The 19,456-nt window shown below is 38.2% G+C and overlaps 1 protein-coding gene across 3 annotated transcripts in view; it reads right to left on the bottom strand.

Moving 5' to 3' along the window:
- MYLK (myosin light chain kinase) overlaps nucleotides 1-19,456 on the bottom strand; it is a 195,609-nt gene that overhangs the window by 130,526 nt on the left and 45,627 nt on the right. For all 3 annotated transcript variants that reach the window (XM_021526062.3, XM_021526064.2, XM_021526065.2), the window contains one exon: nucleotides 9,510-9,667. In XM_021526062.3, coding sequence (XP_021381737.2) covers nucleotides 9,510-9,667 — 158 coding nt within the window. The remainder of the gene's footprint in view (nucleotides 1-9,509; nucleotides 9,668-19,456) is intronic.

Raw genomic sequence — 19,456 nt, 5'->3', positions numbered from 1 at the left:
AAGTTAGATTTCATATTGCCATGTGTGTGCAGGTGCTTTTACAAACCTCTTACAAAACAGCGTGCATTGCATTTATACTCTAAGCTTTGCAAAAACAATTTAGACAATATATGAGCCATAAATAAAGGCTTGCTTGTGTATTATGAGACATACTGAAGGAATGGCAAACTCTCGAGCCACAGTTATGATTTGACTCTACCATGCAGCTGGAGGAAAATTACCATTCTCATTCAATGTGAGTTGAGAGAGCACAGAGCTGGATGAAGTAAGTTCAACATGCTATTGCCAACAGGCAAATAACCATGAGCAAAATTATTTGTCAGTCTTTGCCTCTCCCTTTTCTTTAGGCTCCATGTGCAGATTGTTGTCATCTTTAAATTAAAAACTGCACTTGGAACACAGTAAGACTTTTAATTAGTGTTTTACTAAGCTCAGCTGTTGTATTTATAATAAATAGTATATTCCATAGACCAATTCCATATTCCATATAACATTTACCATACTATTTCTAAAAATATGCAGAAAAGCAGGGTAAAGTCAGAAAATGATAAAATCATTTATTTTTCCATTTTTGCCTCATTCTTAAAATGAATTACAAAGGTTTCCATCTAAGCAATAAAAAAACTGCAAAGCTGACTTTGAATCCGTACCAGTTTTAGCCACGGCATTTTCAGAAGACAAAGACTGTTTTGTTCTGCCTGGCTACAGATTTACAACAGTGCACTGACTTACAGAGAATAAAGCTATCTTCACCATCAGAAAGCCTAGAAATTTAATTTTTTAAAATAAAAATTTCTAGGTTTTTGCTCTGTCTATTCCTAAAATTCCTCTTAATAAGAAAGGTGTAAGATCTCTAGAATCTCACTGCAACATATCCTGAATGTGGGATGGCTAGCCTAGAGGCCAGGTTACTAACTTGTAAGTCAAACATGATTTAGCTCCTAACCTATAGCCTGCCTGTTAGGTTCCCTAGAAGAATAAAATAAACATATTTAGGCAGGTAATTCAAAGCCCTTATAGTCACCCCAGGGACAACCAGTCAGTGGAATGCCTTTGTTTTCTGGCTCCAACCAAAGCAGAGCTTTGACATGGAACCTCTGACAGCAGCAGGAGCAGCAGTGGCTCCCTCAGCACTAGCCCAACATCGTTCCCATTCCAAAGCTTAATTCCCCAACACAAGAGAAGAACATAGAGATGTGTATTCACATGGGATGCTGAATTATGAACTGGGATGATTTTTGGCTTAAGAATCATGATCAAGGCAGGTTTGTCTCCAGACACTAAACAACGAACTCTGAAAGTTTAGGTTAGAAAAATGGATGCTGCTTCAGGCCGCTGCTGGAGATCCATTAACCTCTATTGACAAGATAATGTCTTACAGATTGAAGGCTAAAAACTGAACTGGAAACTACAGAGGAACAACCTGGCCTTGCCTACGTTTGCTCCTGACAGTCTCCTCCTTTGGGATCCTGACCCTGGTTCATAGTTTGCTGTGTCTGGGCACATCAGAGCCCTGCTAGAGCACATGGCAGTGCCTGGAGCAGAGCCTGAAGGACTCAGGGCAGTGCAGGGCTGTGCCAGCTGGTGATGGCACAGCCCAGGCACGGCTCCCCTCGCTCCTGGCTCACACTCCTCTGGGGAGCAGCCAGCCCTTGCTGCTCCCAGTCAGACAGACAGGTTTCTCCCCCTCATGAGTGGCTTGAATTCACAACAATGTAATTTTCTGTTCAGAATGCATTTCGATACTGGGGAGTCCAAATTTTACATGGAAAAATATTATTTTGTCTGGTTTTGCCCAGTAGGTTTCCACACTTCATACTATATCCATGAGTGAACAGAGCCAAGTAACATGTCAAATGCAGAAATTTTTAGCTTTGGAGTCTAGGTGCTAGAGTAAGCATGGACTGAGCAAAACCACAATGAGTAATGATGTGTTTTGATTATAAACCTTCTCCACATGTGGCCTTCTGCAGATTCTGAATGCATAATGCTTGCTGTCTATTAATGACTACTCTCTTTTCCCACAGGGGAAAAGCAGAATTATATTAAAAAGTGTGACCTGGAGACATTTGGTGCAAATTCTCAAGGACCCATTTACAGACAGTCAAAAGCATATTTTGCTATTTTATGTGGGATTCTCATTGCTACATATGGCACTGAACCCTTCCCTGACCTTTCTGGTTTCATCAGCCAGATGCAGGAAACGGGGCTGAAGTTCAAACCTTGTTTATGATGGCAGAAAGCAAATATATTACTAGTTAGCCAAATGCACATCTGATGATAAACACTCTGTCCTTCCTTTAGGGTGAGCTAGAAAACTAAAATTTAAAGCTTTCCAGTTAAAGACATACTTCTGGAAGAAAAAAAAAAAAATCAACCAAAATATTTTTCCCCTCTTTTCATACCTCTCACACCACTATAGGCTATTGTAGCACAAGGAAAAGAAAGTCAGCTACTCTCAATTATCTTACAGTTACTAGATATTTTTTAAGTTTTAAACCTAATATGAGTGTGATAAGAGTCAAAGGCACAATTTCCTAAAAAATCAAGTTTAAAACATCATAATGCTAAGTTGCTGTAATGTTTCATGTACTACTGAGAACGTTTATTTTAATAAGAAAGCACAATGCTACATGATGAGTTTTATTGCCAGTGGAATCAACCACAACAAAGCCTTATGCACTGACCCAGAGGAGCAAGGGAGACTAGTCTGGAAAAGATGATGATATTTTTCAAATTAAAAGCAGAACCGAAGAACTTAATGAGACATTGTTGAAATCTGAGATTCATGATTAACCATCATGGGACGAAAAGCCCAAGAAGAATTATAATGACTGATTCTACTCTGACATACATGGATTCGGTCTCTGGGCATATCTGTGTTCAGCTATTTAGGATATGCTGATCAGCTGTTTTTTCTCTTTGGAAATAGCTAGTTTTGAGCTACTTCTCTTTCAGATACATATATATTATCAACCCTAAACAGTGGACTTTATGATTAGTCATGACATGGTAGTCCATCCTTATTTTTCTAAAAGACTGAACCTCTTTTTACACCACCGTATGAATATTTTCCTCAGCAAATTTGTCAGTACATAATTTAGGATTTGTTTGTTTGTTTTTTTTTTTAATTTCTGTCAAATGACTATAGAAAAATAGCAAGTCCAGAAATCCCTGCTAATTAAGTAAATTTTCTCAAAATCAACCCTAGGGACGTCCCTATGGATAAATAGACACTTTTCCTCTTTAGCTGGCACAAAGCCATGATTTCAAACAATACAGTGGTCACAAAAAAAAAGATATCTAAGATAAACTCAGAGGCAACAGTTTGGTGGTTCCATTAAAGCAAAGTGGGGGCAAGTAGATGCAATGAAATCACACAGACTTATTCTGTCAGCTTTGTCATGTGATTTTAATTGCTTCCACCTAAAAATCCAAAAGGGAAAGACGGAAAGAAGGAAAGAAAGAAAGAAGGAAAGAAGGAAAGAAAGAAGGAAAGAAGGAAAGAAGGAAAGAAAGAAAGAAGGAAAGAAAGAAAGAAAGAAAGAAAGAAAGAAAGAAGGAAAGAAGGAAAGAAGGAAAGAAAGAAAGAAAGAAAGAAAGAAAGAAAGAAACCAAGAGCAGCATAAATATGTGGTCTGTCTTCAGCTAAAACAACACAAGATTATCTTTAATTCCTTTTTTACATTAATTGTAGAATTTTTTAAAACTTCTTTATTATTACCATCACAGTTATTTTTTTAATATTCCTTTAATTACAGCAGTTCCTACCACAACAATCAAAAATAGGGAGCCAATCTTTCTGTCACTGCACGGAGCAGAATTCCTGTCACCAGCTGGTGGTAGATAAGCAATTAAAGTGAGAAAGGAGACAGAAAGCAAATAGAAAAATAAATGTGATAGGATCAAACAGCACATTTCTTCCACAGTTTGGAGGTGGGTGGGTTACTGAACACATGCTCAATTATGCAAAATATTAAAACCAACCCTGAGAAAAGACAACTCAGAACAGGGATATATATGTATGTTCGGTGTTCCCCAGTCATGGCCTCTTTTCCTGTGTAGAAATTTAGAAATTTTGTCTGGGTGGAGTTTGAGGATATTCAGCATTGTCTAGGATTTCTGAACATCTGGCAGATTGAAAAAAAAAAAAAAAAACAAAAAAACCTCTGCAAAAGGTCTGACCAAATTTTGCTGCCAAATATCCAGAAATATTGGCTGTGGCCTCAGCACATACACAGACCAGTTGCAGGGGACAGTGTTTTAAGTCCAGCACTATTGAGCATCATCACATGCTCTGCACACAGACTACACAAGGAATGCTTAAATACTTCTACCAGGAAAATCCTGAGTATAGATAGGATGGCCAGAGGTGACAGGGAGACAGATGTGGAGAGACTGAAGTGGGGCTCATGGGCTACCACTCCTGCCCAAAACCTAAAACCTAGACATTTCTTGAGCAGCAACTTGAACACTTACAAATTTCTAAAGGATGTATCATTTGCAAGGCAAGGAAAATGGGTGTCAACACATGGGTGCTTGTGTCATTGATGAGAGGAAGTGTTTTTGAATAATCTGGGTGTAGGTGACACTGTGTGGGGAAGGGCATTTGACTGAATCCCACCTTAACCACTTCTTAGCAGAGCAGCCACTTTCACTTTGGCCTCATGTAAAGCTGACACTGTTTCCATATGCCAATATAGAGTTATAGAATAAAATAAACCCAAACAAAACCATACATGCATTACTCATGAGGACATGCATGTGTAAGTGAATATGATGGAAAGTCGATTACAGCACAGAAGACACAGCAGTAGAAGATCCAAACAGAAAACAGCATGCAATAAGCTGCTCACACCCTTTGTGTTTATTTTTGTATCTGTGGTTTTCTTTTCTTTTATTTCAGCTGTCTATACCTCAATGTCTGCCTAACACAAAATGTCTAAGTAACTTCTCAATGCACCACTTTTTTACCAAGAATGCTCCAGTGGTACGTGGAAAGGAAGATCAAATAAAATCCACAGTCAAGGTTGAGAACTTTTTCAATTCTTTCCCCTTCAAAACACGCCTCAGTGTTTCATATAAGGTTTCTGGGAGTATCACAGATCAGCACAAGTTCTCTCACAGCACTCATTTCCATCAGACAACTGTCTCCCATGAAAACATGGGTCTCTCCTGAATTTCTTCCCTTATATGGCTCAGAACAGGCATCCCTCCAGAAAGCACAGATCCAAAGCCACTGGCAGCTTCATGCATTGAGCTGCCCAGTACATTTTGTAACAGCAAACATCTCAGGCCAACAGCAAAGGATGTGGTGCCATCATCATCCTCTGTCATTACATGGGCTCCTCTCAGATCCTGCCATCTGAAATCCAGGCATGTGGTGCAATTAAGGCATTCTTCTGGAGTGCTTGCTGACTGAGGGTTGGAAATGGCACACACACTGCTGCCTTGAGACCAAATCTAAGGGAAGATACCAAAGGTTTTGCCGTGCATAGCTCATGCTATGCATGTAAAACGTGCCACAGTTAAAAAAAAAAAAAAGGTTAAAATTAGTTTTTGCATTAACAGGTAATTGAAAAAATTTATAAATGCTGTGGGAGTGTTTAACACAGTCTTCATTCTTGCAGAGCTTCCCTACTCTTTACCTCTTAACACCCTGCAGAAATGGATCTCCTCTCTATCCCAGAATAGATGGCAGAATCACTGCTGATCTCCCATTGCCTCTTGTTTCTTACTGCCTGATCCCAATTCATTTCCTCAGGCATGTTTTTCTAAACAGTACCTGTACAACCACCAGCAGCAAATGCAACTGTAAATCATTGGGCTTAACTGATTCAAACAGATTCAACAGCAGAGTAGTAGAAGAACAACCTGAAGACACATTAAAAGGGGCAGGATTTGACCTGGCTTGCCTTAAAATTTACCATCCAGCTCCCTTACCTGGAGGGTGATGGAAAGGGAAGAGCAGAATAGTAACTACTCAATGGGCACCAAACTGAATATAGTACCCCAACATCTACTCAAACCATGAGCTACATGAAGTCTAATTCTCTGGGATTAGAATACCTGACTAGATTTAGTAGTTTGACATCTTGGTTCTGGCAATGGAGCACATATGATGGCCCACATGAAGCAGAAAAACCACCCATACTGCTCTGTTGCCAATTGCACAATGCTTTGTTAGGAAAATTATTTCCTGACCCTTAGGCAATGGGTTTATGGTCTGTAGAATGTTTGGCTGTTCCTCTCATGCAGAGTTACAGCACACGTATTTTTTTAGGTTTATAAAATTAATGACCATCAATACTATCCTCAAAACTTATAAACATGCAAATAAGGCAGGTGAAGTGATTGCTGCAATCAAATGCACAAGTTAACATCAGTGTTCAATACAACTGAGAAAGAAGTAGCTTAAAACAAAGCCTGGTAACATTTTGGTTTGCTCTTCTTTTCCAGGAGTGTCTTAAAGGTTCTGACAGATGAGTTAAAATGCCTTGACACAGGGCACAAGATTACTGCCTTGAGCTGCTCACCTCACACATGATGTGCCATTCAAGAACAGCTTATCAATCCAGTCCTAAAAGGTTGAGAACATACAACACACTTTCACAATTACCTGGGATGGTTTTCCTAAAAATCACTTCAGTGAATTATTGATGAACAACTGAGATATCCATCCAGCAGATCTTTGGGGAGTATCTAGTGAAAGTGACCTTTACTTTGCCTTGCTGCTTCCACTCTGTGCTCCAAGCCAAAATCATGCTCATACTCTTGAAAGATGATGATTTAACTTTCTATGCTGAGACGCCACTGGAAAACTGAGATCTGCAGTCAGATATAAATAAACTTCCTGAAATTTCAGTAAGAAAATCAGGGTGGTAGTTGAAGGAACAGGAAAAAAAAAAACAATTCCATTAAAGGAAGCCTCAGCTTCTTTCTACCTCAAAATTCCTGCATTTATGGGCTATTTCTCAATTTCTGCACTGTCTTTGATCTTGAATTGACATTTCACACAATTTACCTAATAATGCCGCTGGAAAGAAAACCAAAAAGTTTAATTCTGGGGCCCATTCTTCCTTGTTCACTTAATGAGAATACAGGATCATCACAATATCAGATTTATATCCTGTCTTGGATTCTAAAAATATTTGTTCTTTCTGATAAGATCAATTCTACTGCAAAGAAAATCTTTGAAGAAAAGCTCCTGTCTAGCCATTTAAAAAGCTTTTTATTTGTCTTTAGCCTGAGTCTGGTTTAATATTTATACTGCAATAACATATCATAACATCTGTAGCCTAGATAGGTTTTCCAGAATAGAAAAACCTAAGTATGTTGAGTAGCTTCTATTACTAAATCTTAATAAATTGTTTTTGTTAAGATTGTCCTTCTGAACAGGTCAACCGTCCTTCTGAACCTCTGAAATATTAAAGTGGCAGAAGAAGTAACATTGTATTACCCTGGTGAAGATGGAGCCAGATGTTAACAGCTCTGCAGGTTCCTGCAGCTGTTCAGCCACAGCACCTTTCAAATGGGGCTGCTGTGTTCTCCCTCACTTTGCCCATGTTACTTCAGTAAGAGCACAAACAAAACACTAATGCTGTCACCCCCATTTTAAAGATGGAAAATTAAAGGTTTTGGCCACGCTCATATACTGAACTGCCAAAGAGATATTTAGATTTTTCATCAAGTAAATCCAAGCCAGGACTTCAATCAAAGTTTTGTTCCTTCAAGGAAATTAAACTTGACAGTTTAATTAGTATTGAATTTGTGTATTTTTTTCCAAGCTACTAAAGAAAACCCTCAGACTTTACCCTTCGACTCTTCAAAGTGGCTTAAAAAGGGGATATGTATCCCTGGAAAATTAACACTTTAAAACCAGATATTAAAAAAAATGCAAAGCAGTGATGGCACTCTAACTTGTAGGTCATTATATTTTACAATTGTTTCCATTTGACTTAAATAATAAAAATTCTGCAGAGTGCAATAAAACCTGGAAATATCCCACTTGAGCTTTTAATTAGGAAACATGAGAACTGTAAAACCAAATCTTAGCACATGTTTCAACTTTGATTTCACTGAATTATTATTGCAGCATAGCCTAGAATAACCAGTTGGAATTAGAACAGCATTGTACACAGGTGTCATACAGAGAAAGTAGAAACACACTGCCATTTTCCTACTGCATTTGCACCAAGGTGAAACAATGAGGGGAAGAGAAAATAAGACACAAAGAGTAAGAACAGAAGTGCTCATAGGGACTGGCCAATGTCATACACACAAAGCGTTTCTGACTTGTACCTTAAATCATCTAGAAGTAAGCAAATAAAAAAATCTTGAAGGTTTGGTAAAAAACTGCTTTGGTTTAAGCACTTCATTGAAATTTGCTTTGCATGAAAAATGCCAGCTTTTCTGTAAAAAGTCAAAACTAACATCTACTTCTGAGTTTTGCTTTAGCACTTCAAAATTAATATACTCCAAAACCTGTTTTCTTACACAGTTCCTGTTGAAAAATCCCAGTTCCTGGCCTGGTCTTACATAAACAAATAAGATCAGTATCAGATGCCCTCTACCAGCCCTGTGTTTAAGTTAGAGTTTCAGAAGTTAAGAATTTCCCAAATTCCTTCTAGCCCTTGCTTTTGTTACAGTAGGGTTGCAGTTTCCTGCCTGTGTCAGACGAGTCCCACCACTTCAAAGATTAGAAGTGCGGTCAGTTTGATGGTGCAGCTGTCAGCGTGCAACCCGAGCGTGACACGAACCAAAGCAAGCTGAAAGGACTGGGAGGGAAAGCTCCCAGCTCCAGGAAAAAGAACTGGGCTAAGGGAGGAGAAAGGAAGATAGCTAATGAGTACGTACCAGGATTGACACATGAAAGAAATATGGATGCCAGGATACACAATTCAATATCCCAACTGAGAGGGGAATGGGGGTTACACATCCCTCTAAGCCTTTTAAACCCTTTGAATTAATAAGTTTTCCTGAACAAATCAGTCCTTCCTCTGAAAATGCTTTTTTTTTTTTCAAGTTAAGAGCACATATGGCAGGCAGCACAGACATAAAACTATCTCAACACTCATTGCAGATTCCTGCCTTGACTGCTAGGAGACACATGCTTCAGCAGGGTTAGATTTGTGTCACACATGAGGCTTCATGAATGAGCAGATATTCGGGGTGCAGGGGTGTGAATGTGCAGTAGGAGAATGTGCAGAATTGTAGCAGGAGAACATGCTGACTAGAGACAGCCCTTGAAGCAGTTTCTCTCTGACAATAACCTGAGTTCCCTGCATGCTCAGTGAGGTTATATTTTGCAATGCTCAGGCTCTGCAAATCTCTCCTCTACACAGAAACAGACCTGTAATGCTCCTGCCTCCCCAGGAGGGTAAACACTCATGTATTCTTGAGTAAAGGTCCCATATTGCAGAGGCAACTTCACTACCTTTGCAGCCCCCTGGTCAGCTTCAGCAAAAGGCAAAACCCAGTGCAGAAGCTCTCCATTGTCCCTTTCTTACCTTTCCCTCAAACCTGGCAGTGGCTCCCAGCTGCACCCGGATGTTCCGAGGAGGAAGAGTAAATGCTGGTGCTTCAGCAGGGACAGGGGGGCTGAGTGTCAGGGAGGTTTTGGAGACTCGAGTAGATGTCACCAGCTGCACATCCCCCATGGTGTGGCCTGCAAAAGAGAAACAAGTGGTAATATAGAAATTATTATGTTTAATTACCTTTATGACAGAGCCATCTAGGAATCAGACCCGGGCAGAGGTTCTGTATGAGTGCTGTACTTGTGTACATAGCAGGATCTTCAGCCTAAGGTGACAGCTTTTATTTTCTGGGGGGGAACTGTGACCCAGAAATTGTGCCTGTGCCCACAGTTGTGGTCAGGGTCAGTCACAGTCTTGAGGTGAACTCAGCTTGAACTTTCAAGTCCCAGGCCAGAGCCTTAACCAAGAAGTAATCGTCTACAATTGCACTAAAAGGTAATAACTTATTCCAGCAGGATATTTTCATACTATGACTTTGGTTTTCCTGGCCTGGAATACAACAAAATCAGTAAGTCTCAAAAGTGAGCCAGTGTTAAACAAGTACTTAAGAAATAAAGAGACCTCTGTTTGCACTGGATTTAAGTTGCAAGCGGGAATGTGGAAAATCTGATTTTTCATACCAAGTGTTCAAGATCTTAAGAAATATCTGGATATCTCCCTGCAAAGTACTGCTAGTACAGAACAAATGCTTTTGCAGAAATTTGAAGTCTTTACTGCAAATCCTTCTTACAGCACATAAACTAGTCAAATAGCATGGAAACCAAATTTCATAATGCTACATGAATGGCATTTTAGAGAACTATTTACAATTATCTGCTTCAGAAGAAATTAGTCTGATGAACAGTTCATATTTACCCAGAAAAAGCAAAAATTTATGTATCTTTAAAAAGTAAAATTTCGTGGTTTTCAGGGAAAAAAAGTGACCCTAGTACTAATTTCTTGAATTTTCTATGTAAATTAGAAGCCCCACTGTAAAATGCCTATTTAATGGACAAGTTTGACAACATGAGAAATTACTCCACCCACTAATAAGTCATGGTAAACCAATGAAAAATACTGGACTTCTGGTCTTAATCCTCTGCCGTACACACCTATCTCTGATGGACTATGTATCTATTCATCTGATTCTGATAACAGTTGCAATTAACAATACTTGACTAAACAGTGAAACTTCTGTTTGAACAAGAGAAAAACCAATTAAACTAAGGCCACATTATTCTTGACTATATGAAGAATACTTTTTCTAGAACAGCCTGCAGTTATCTAGGGAGCGGGGGAACAGAAACCTCATTCATTTTCAAAAAGGATTTACACTCCAATGCCACATGTATGCACCTGGAAACCCAGTCTAAGAATTTAGTTTTCCAAAGAACATACCTGACATGTTTCATCAACAATCAGAAATACTTTCTCTACATTTATCCAAAATAGTTTAAGAGGGCAGCTTTTCTCACAGAAGATACTAGTCTAAAAGTGACATATTTCATCTGAGTTTTTCCTCCCTTACAGCCAACTAAGAGAAAGAGGCACCTCCAGAAGGTGTTTTGGTCTAAGGTGTGGCAGCCACAGAGCTTTCTGCTTCACTGCATGCACTTGTCAGGAACTACAGTTTAGAAGGCAAATCCTTCCAAGATATTAGACGAATTATGCACATGTTTTCAAATAGTGCTTGGAATCTCCTTCCTCATTCATAAGAGCACAGATGCTGTGCACTTCAGACTTCTTCTGGCATAGTGGTCTGTTAGCATTTCTGTATATTGACATCAAAACTCCCCGAAAATCCTCTAGTGCTTCATGCATTTGAATAGCTGAGGTCAACACAGAAATGGGATAAAGATGACCTCCATAACCATGATGTACAGCTGCAAACTGAGACATTCTGCCTTCATTTCCACAAGTTAAACTTACAGTGAATGTCTGTATTGATGCACAGCCACCTGAGAGCACAACATAAGTCTCCCTTTCCAGTATAAGCAGCTCTTTAAAACACACATGGAAAAAAAAAAATCTTTGCACTTAAAAGAATGAAATGAAATCACAATATCATTTAAATAAGAAAGAAACTGATTGCATTTCCAAAGACACAACATGAAATCGAAGCCTTGCTTTTCTTCTAACAAATGTACTTAGTACCCGAAGGGATAAACAGGGAAAGTCTCTCACAGCTATAGACACTGCAATAAACAACAATTTCCCTGTAAAAAAGGAAGAATTATTTGTTCAACTAATTGTTCTGTCATTAAGGACAAGCTTCAAATCCAGTTCTTCACTCAGTTAAAACCACAATTTACCAGCAGACTTTTGATCAACTACACAGCTGTAGACTGCTGCATACTGAGTCCATACCTGCCAGCACATTTCTAAAATTTATTTTTCTTTACAGATTAAGACCAAACTTTTAAAGTAATTAATCTCCAGTACTTCTTAACACATGTCCTTCTCTCCTCCTAATATGCACCTTTCCACAGCCTATAAATGCCAATATTCTAGCTTTGAATACTTAACTAACAAATTGGTCCACTACTAAAAAACTGCAATAAAATTTTCAGATCACCAATAGTGACAATAATGTGCCAGGTATAATGTAGATGGTATGGAAATATTTTCTTGTCAGGAGGCACTATAATGCCACACAATCTAAACTGCAGTGAAGCTGTAATACAAACCATAAGAGGCCAGTAACAAAACATCTCCTTCCCCACACATCTGTACTGACTTTGCAGAGTGTTTACATGACCAAAACAACATCAGAGAAAGCATATGCCACCTAAATGTTGCTTCAAAAATAACGTTGTAAGGGAAGTAAAATTGAAAACAAAGCTAAACCAAAGAGCCAACATCCAGAATCCAATCCAAACAATTTTCACCCATGCAAAGAGCACTCCACTTTGGTCAGTGCCATTGCAAGAAAAGAGCTAGAGGGAAAATCACAGGTACTCACAGGACTTCTGTAGGGACAAAATGCTCAAGTGTCTGTATTCAGGTACAAGGCACTGCTGTTACTGTCATAGGGTGACTGTGACATGGAAATCCAAAGAAATCTGGATACGGCACCAAGTACCTGAAACAGGCGCTGGCACATGGCTGGAAAATACACAACACTCAACATCCACTCATCCTACAGGCATCACTGGGCTCAGGTATGCATTGGACAAACAATACCATGGATAAAGTTCAACTCCAAGCTCTACACAAAACTATATGAAAGGAAAAAAGAAAGAAGAAAGAAAGAAACTGTAGGAGGAAGTAAAAAGAAAGAATAAAAGAAACCCTAACAGTTAAGCCCTTGTTACTAGTCAAGTTACATTTCTGTTGCATGTTGGTAAGGTATACCAAAAACAAATGGACAAATTGTTGTGTAGTATAATGAGACTATAAAGAATAAAGACATAGCTATTCTTTTTCATAAGAACATCTTGCAAAAAATTAAGCTTTTTCTAAATAAAGTGTCTAAAAAGGATTGAATTTACAAATTAAATACTAGCTCAAATAGGCACAAGCAGTTTTCTAGCAACATAAGCCTCTAATTATCCACATTTAGCAGTCTGACTTTAATTAACTATGGATGCTTCTAGTAAATAATTGGGAAGTATCCTTTTACAGCTTAGAGGATGTTTAACAATTTTGTTCCTAAACAAATAACTAATTCCATGTTGTGCAGTCTGGTGTACTAGGGAATTACCATGTCCAAATATTTTAAAGAAATAATGTTCCAGAAAACAAATCTTGTTCAAGCTCACAATTTGATAGATAGGAAGAAACGCCACACTTAAAAGCTATGAAATGCGCCTGATTTTTTTTTTTTATTTAAGCAACTCAATAAAATAAAAATATCCTTAAAATATTTTTCTTAGGTATTTCAAGCTTGTGCCTGAATAAGATTTCAAGGATGCTACATTAACTCCTAACATTTCATCTCACATGTTGTACACACCCTGACTATGGTCTTTAAACAAAACCAACTGTAACTGAAGTGGCAATGCAAACATTGTGGCATTAAAACATACAAGAAAACCACCATGCAAATGTTGGTCTGTAGAGTAGTGATGTGGTTAGACAGCATTCCTAATCTGGATTTTTTTTTTTTTTTAATTCTTAATCCTCTCTAAAAAGCACATAAATCCTTACAAATTCTCACAGTGTGCCCTCTAATCTTTCTAATACCAAAACAGACTAATGTGTTTCAAGCATTTTCTGCTGTGAACAAATCTCTGTCACTCAATACTCTGCTCCCAGAAATAAACCCAAAAAAGCAAACATTAAGAAATCCATCTCATAGGTTTTTTCCTCCTCCACTTATTTTATAAAAGTAAATACTTACCATCAGCTTTCTACATAACCATTTAATTATACCAATTTCCTTTCACCAAGTCCTTCTTCCGAGGCAGGAGAAAAATGAGTTGCAGAGAGTGACTCTGTGTGTGTGTATGAGAGAGCAAGCTCAGGCAAGCGAGAGGAAACCAGAGCTGCCAGCGGAAAAACCTTTATTTGACTTACTGATATTGCAACTCTACACTAAGCAGCACATTTTCACTTGGTCCAGCTATTCTGTTTTTTTAGTCAGACTGGATTCAATAACCCCTGAACCATCTCTGAAATCTGGATACAACCTTTTGAGTGCTTTAAAAATACGAGCTAAAGGACAGACAGCCCTGGGGTTGGAGCATTTGTCTGCTGTTTGGGAGTCCTGGTTGAATTCCCTGCTCCATAATGGGCTGCCTGCATGACCTCAGGCGAGTCACTAAGCCTCTCTTTTGCCATGGCTCCCCATTTGTAAAGTGGGGATTATTGTACTTCCTTACCACAAAGAAGTGCTGTGAGGATAACTATATTAGAGGGTGGGAGCCAGGCTACAGTAAAGGACCACATAAATAGAACAACTAGCAAAAGGCACAAAATTACCATAAACTTACAGGAAGCTGGATCTCATTATATCTTTTTTTTTTTTTTTAATCAGTTGGGGGGTGTTTTTTTTTAAATACGTGTTTTAAAACACTGGGTACAGTTTATTCTCTTACTGAACTCAGACTTTTGCCAGGGACTAAATGCTATTTATTATGCTTCAAAATCTTCAGTATTTAAATTAAGTTTTTTTCTATTCTAAACCTGCTTGTGTTTCCCCTTCTTAGTACAGTTTATTTCCTTCCTTACAGCTTCTTTTTTTACCACAGGACTAACATGCACAAGGACTGACATGTGGTTACCATATTTCTGCCCAAATCTATAACTTAACACATTCCCCCCTGAACTACAGACATGAAATTTTGCAGCCACGACTGTGTCCATCTTTTTAGTCTTGTCCTACAAGACCACACAAGGAAGTATCCTGCCTTCTGTCAGCTACTGATACTCAAGAACCAGCATGTAGGAAGAACAATAAACCATAAGAGATCAGCAAAGGTGATAAATTTGTGTGACATTTTAGAAGAGGGGAAGAGGCTGGAAGCTGGAAAAAGAAGCAGGGGACTTGGAATGCCACCAATCATGGCCATGCTGCTCTGGGCAGCTTCTCCTTCAGACACAGGAACTGTAATGGGAATTGGGCTCTATAGGAACAAGATTATGATTCTACAAGGACTAATTAGAACAGGCAACAATATTAATGCGAGTGAAATTAGTCTTTTTATTTCTTGAGGGGATCATAGGATATTACCCACAAATCCTTCTTTTTGTGGTCAAGTAGAACCTGAATGTGTCCTGATACTATAGGAGTAAGAGAGATTTCCTATCAGTACTGACTTGACTAGGGTTTCTTCCTTTGTTGCCTCATATATAAGTTTCTTGTTCTCTACAAACCTGGTTTCTAGAAAACTGATTTTGTAAAAAAAAAAATTAGTAATTTTCAACCAAGACTCCTAAATGTCCAATCCTTTTCCCAGTAAAATTTGATACTACTGCTAGACATCACAGTAGGAACAGGATCAGACGCCAAATCTTCATGCACAACTCCATGACCCAAAAGTTTTGCAAGCTAAAGTTTTGGCAGATGTGTGTAAAATCCTTGAGTATGCTCCCACAATGCTTTTGCATAACTGACCCACACAAAATGGGAATTACAGATCAAGTGGCAATTTTTGCTGAAGCTTAGACTCAGTAAAGTGACAGCAAAAATATTCCAAACTAAGTCACAATTTGATTTGTGACGATCACAGATTTTACCAGAAGCAAGTTCTTCAAATCCCATAATTTCAGTGCCTTGAATTTCACATTCAGCACCTCAGCCATGAGGCTTTGCATTAGTATAAATTTTGCCCATACACAGAAAAAGGAAAGAACATGATCAAAAGTTCCAGGTCTCATTTTAACAAAATACTACTGCAGCCCTGTTCCATTCTGAAACAATAAAGTTTTCCAGGATGCTTCAAATACTGAAACACTGTCAAGCTCTCAGGTAGCTGCATGTGAGATTCTGACAGGGCTTGAGCTGTGAAATATAGAAGGAGCTTTCTGAAATGAAGTGAGGCCATTGTTTTAATGTAGCAATGTATGGTAACTTCTAGGAGTTTGGCCTACAGTGTTAGAGATAAGAGGTGTTCTGTGGCAGATTTCCTTTATTCTGTGTCTTCTTTAGCTTTCCAAGAAGTACAACTATTCCTATGTACTTTTCCAAGTGATGTTCACTTGATTAGTTTTTGTTGAATATGCAAATCACAACAGTGGCTACTGTAGAAGAATCTGTAGGTAGAAGTGGCTAAATCTGGCACGACTCGAACAAACTTCATTACCAATATTCAGATTATAAGTCTCTATAAGATACTAAAATATTTTGTACAGCTTGCATGACAGAGAATTATTTTTAGTGGAGAGTGATGTAAGAAGCTGATCTGTCTAATCAATAAACTTTTTGCTTTTATTATATTTGCATAACTAATCCAGCATGAACTTTAAACTGAAATGGTTTCCATGGTACAATGACATAGAAGGGTGAGGAATTTCATCCTGATCTTATGTAAAAGAATATGTCAAGGTAATGCTAAGTGACATACATTTATTTAAAGCCAGGTTTATTAAAGGACGGGGATGGGAGTAAACATCTTTTTATAAATCCTATAATAAAGCAAACAAATGAAAAATCACCCATGTTCTTTTAAGGAAAAATCATGCCCTCCATACAAATCTGTACTGCCTAGGAAATATTCACTAGCAATGATTTTCTTTCAATTACAAACAGTTGTAAATGTCCTCTAATTTATCAGTGCTATTTAGGGTACTAAATAAAGATACCAGGACCACTGGATCTGTACAAATATCTAACTTACTCTCAGTAGTTCATGTGGCTGCAATGGAATGTCTAACATGAGCCCTGATGTTTGCCCTTGAACAATTACACCTTAAAGATTTATTAATAAATTAAAGCAGCTGCAGAGGGTATTTCAGGTACAAGGAAGAGCGCAGAAATAGAAAGAAACGTGAGAAATAAATGTGTGCCTTGGATAACATAGAATCATCCTGATTAAAACCAGACATACTATATTATTCAATTATTCCATAACCACTGAGCATTAAACTGTAGGAAAGAGCACACCCATTACAAAGCAGCTGAACATGTCTTAAAAGAATGCAATGACATTTGAAGTCTCAGATTTAATTTGAAACATCAGATTAAGAAGCAGTAAATCAAGAGAGACCACAAGAAACAGCTTCTTTGCAGTCATTATCTTGGAAGAAATATGAGTAGCTAAATGTGACATGCATTGGGCAGGTTCAGTACAGCATCCATACCTAAGAACTGTTTTATAGCAGCAAATTGAAGCCAGAGGGAAACCCAGATGGCAAATGAGATGCAAGTTGGGCTTGTTCTGGCCAATTCCATAGAAACTCACTGGGAAGAGTAATTCAATCTCACTTCAAAACCTCCTACAATTGTAGTTTATAAGCAACATTTAAAAAGAGTGGGGGGAAAAGAAAGAAAAAGGCAAGATCTCCAGAAATGTTTTTAGTGTACTAAGCAGCAGGTCACTACCACTAAAATTCTACTGGTTTTCCTTTAAGGGATCATTTCTAGTACTCGATATATACCGAAACCTAAACACTTTGTTTAGAGAAGATTTGGACTGAAAATTTCAATCTGAGTTTAATCATTGACAGCTGGTCTCATAAAGGATCAAACTTCTAGTAATACCTTTCATAGTCCTTAAAGAAGGATTTTCAGGATATGCAGAGCATGCACTTAGAGTACCTGAAGAGAGATTGTAATTGCACCAGGCCTCATTTTACCAATAAACCTTTGCGTTTAATTTGTGTCTTATATCTTGTGCTTGACAAGTACAGAATAACTGGTACAAGCTGGTGTTTATGATAGAAACATGCATGTGACAAAGACTATGCAAAATTCAGGGACACTTCAGGGTGGGGGCATGACCTTGATCACTGAACAGCAGGACATACACTAGTAACCTGTTTTTTGCAGGAAGGAAAACAATCTTCCCAGTACTGTGTTGTCTTTCAGGACATACAGTGATGCAAGGAAACCACTAGGAAGATATTTGTTTCAGGTCACTTTCTCACAGCAGGTGGAATTTGCACTATTTCTGTATGTGTCACCAGTGACTGAACATCACAGAACACCTGAGTATCATCTGGGAAACCCAGATGAGAATGTATTTAAGAGGATTTGCATGAAACATTTGGAAGAGGGGCTCTTGAAACCATCTTGAAATGCAACTTGCAATTATAGAATAATTTTCAGTGTCAGTGGATGTAAAGCTTGTCAATATAAGCTGATAGTAGCACGAAGTTTCAAGTACACAAGATAAATTCACAACTACAGCTCTGGATTCAGATCTTAATATTCAATATACACAAGTCCAACAATACTGCTTTGCTAGCATTTAAACAATACTTTCCATTCAAGCCCCTTAGATGTAATTTTTTTAATATATTGACTCTCTCAGTATTGAGGAAGAAGAATGATTCAGTGCTTCAATAACTTAGACTAGGATTATAGAGCTGGGAGACTGTAAAAGAAAATGTAAAGCAAGATCTCAAAGAACCAAGGGCAGGATAAAAAGAATTTGACTTCTAAAAAGAAAGTAAGTCTTATTTCCTGTTTATTTTGTATGGTACTTCCTTCTAGCTGAGTGCAGGTTTCAGCAAGGATTCTAGCAGAGCTAACAAGTTTTATTCTGGTGTATATTAGCATGAGACAGGTTTTGAGAGGTCTGCCTACCCTTTAATTTAAAGAAACATTTTTTTCTGTAAAAGTCCTATTGTTTTAATGTCTTAGAGGTGGTGGAAAGTTATGCTAAATCAGCATATCACAGTGAAATTTCTGTTGGCTTGGGGTTTTTTTCAGGTTCCACATTTCAAAGAGTTACCACATTAAGTTTCCTTGATGCTGATGCTGCAGGTGGTCAACTGCTGTTGCCTATTTCCAAGCCAGTAAGGCCATAAAACTGCATGAAAGGTGAGTCATGGAAGATTAGTGGTTCATAAACCACAGAATATTTAGCCTCTAAATTTTGCTTTATCCTTTAGTTTCAAATATGTCCAGAACTCAAAAAAACAAAGACAGACCTAATTCTGCCAAGTTCTAAACCATTTGGGAAAATGAACACATGTACTTTACTGGCTGAGGTGTGTGAACCCTGGGGTAACATTGGAAAGAAACCTGTTCACTTCAGCCAGAGATAGATGGGGCCATGGATAAACACCACTAAGTTTCAAATTATATTGCAAATACTTAATACTAAAGGAATTAGTTCTTCATTTTAAAGAGCCACCGGTCCTCCACGCTGAGATACTCTGCACAAGGCCAAACTCTGAGCTTTCTCCTACTCTATGAAGTCCCATTAAGTGTCAGCAGAAAACCCAGAGCCTAAGCTCTCCTGCAAGTTTATTTCTTCTGGAAAGAGAAGGGGTTTTTAATGCACGCAAACCAGCATACTCCAACAGTCACTGGGTATACATCAATCCTTAAC

The sequence above is a fragment of the Lonchura striata genome, chromosome 8 (assembly GCF_046129695.1).
Source record: "Lonchura striata isolate bLonStr1 chromosome 8, bLonStr1.mat, whole genome shotgun sequence".
In the NCBI taxonomy this organism is placed as follows: Eukaryota; Metazoa; Chordata; class Aves; order Passeriformes; family Estrildidae; genus Lonchura; species Lonchura striata.
This window is presented reverse-complemented; position numbering and strand designations above follow the sequence as displayed.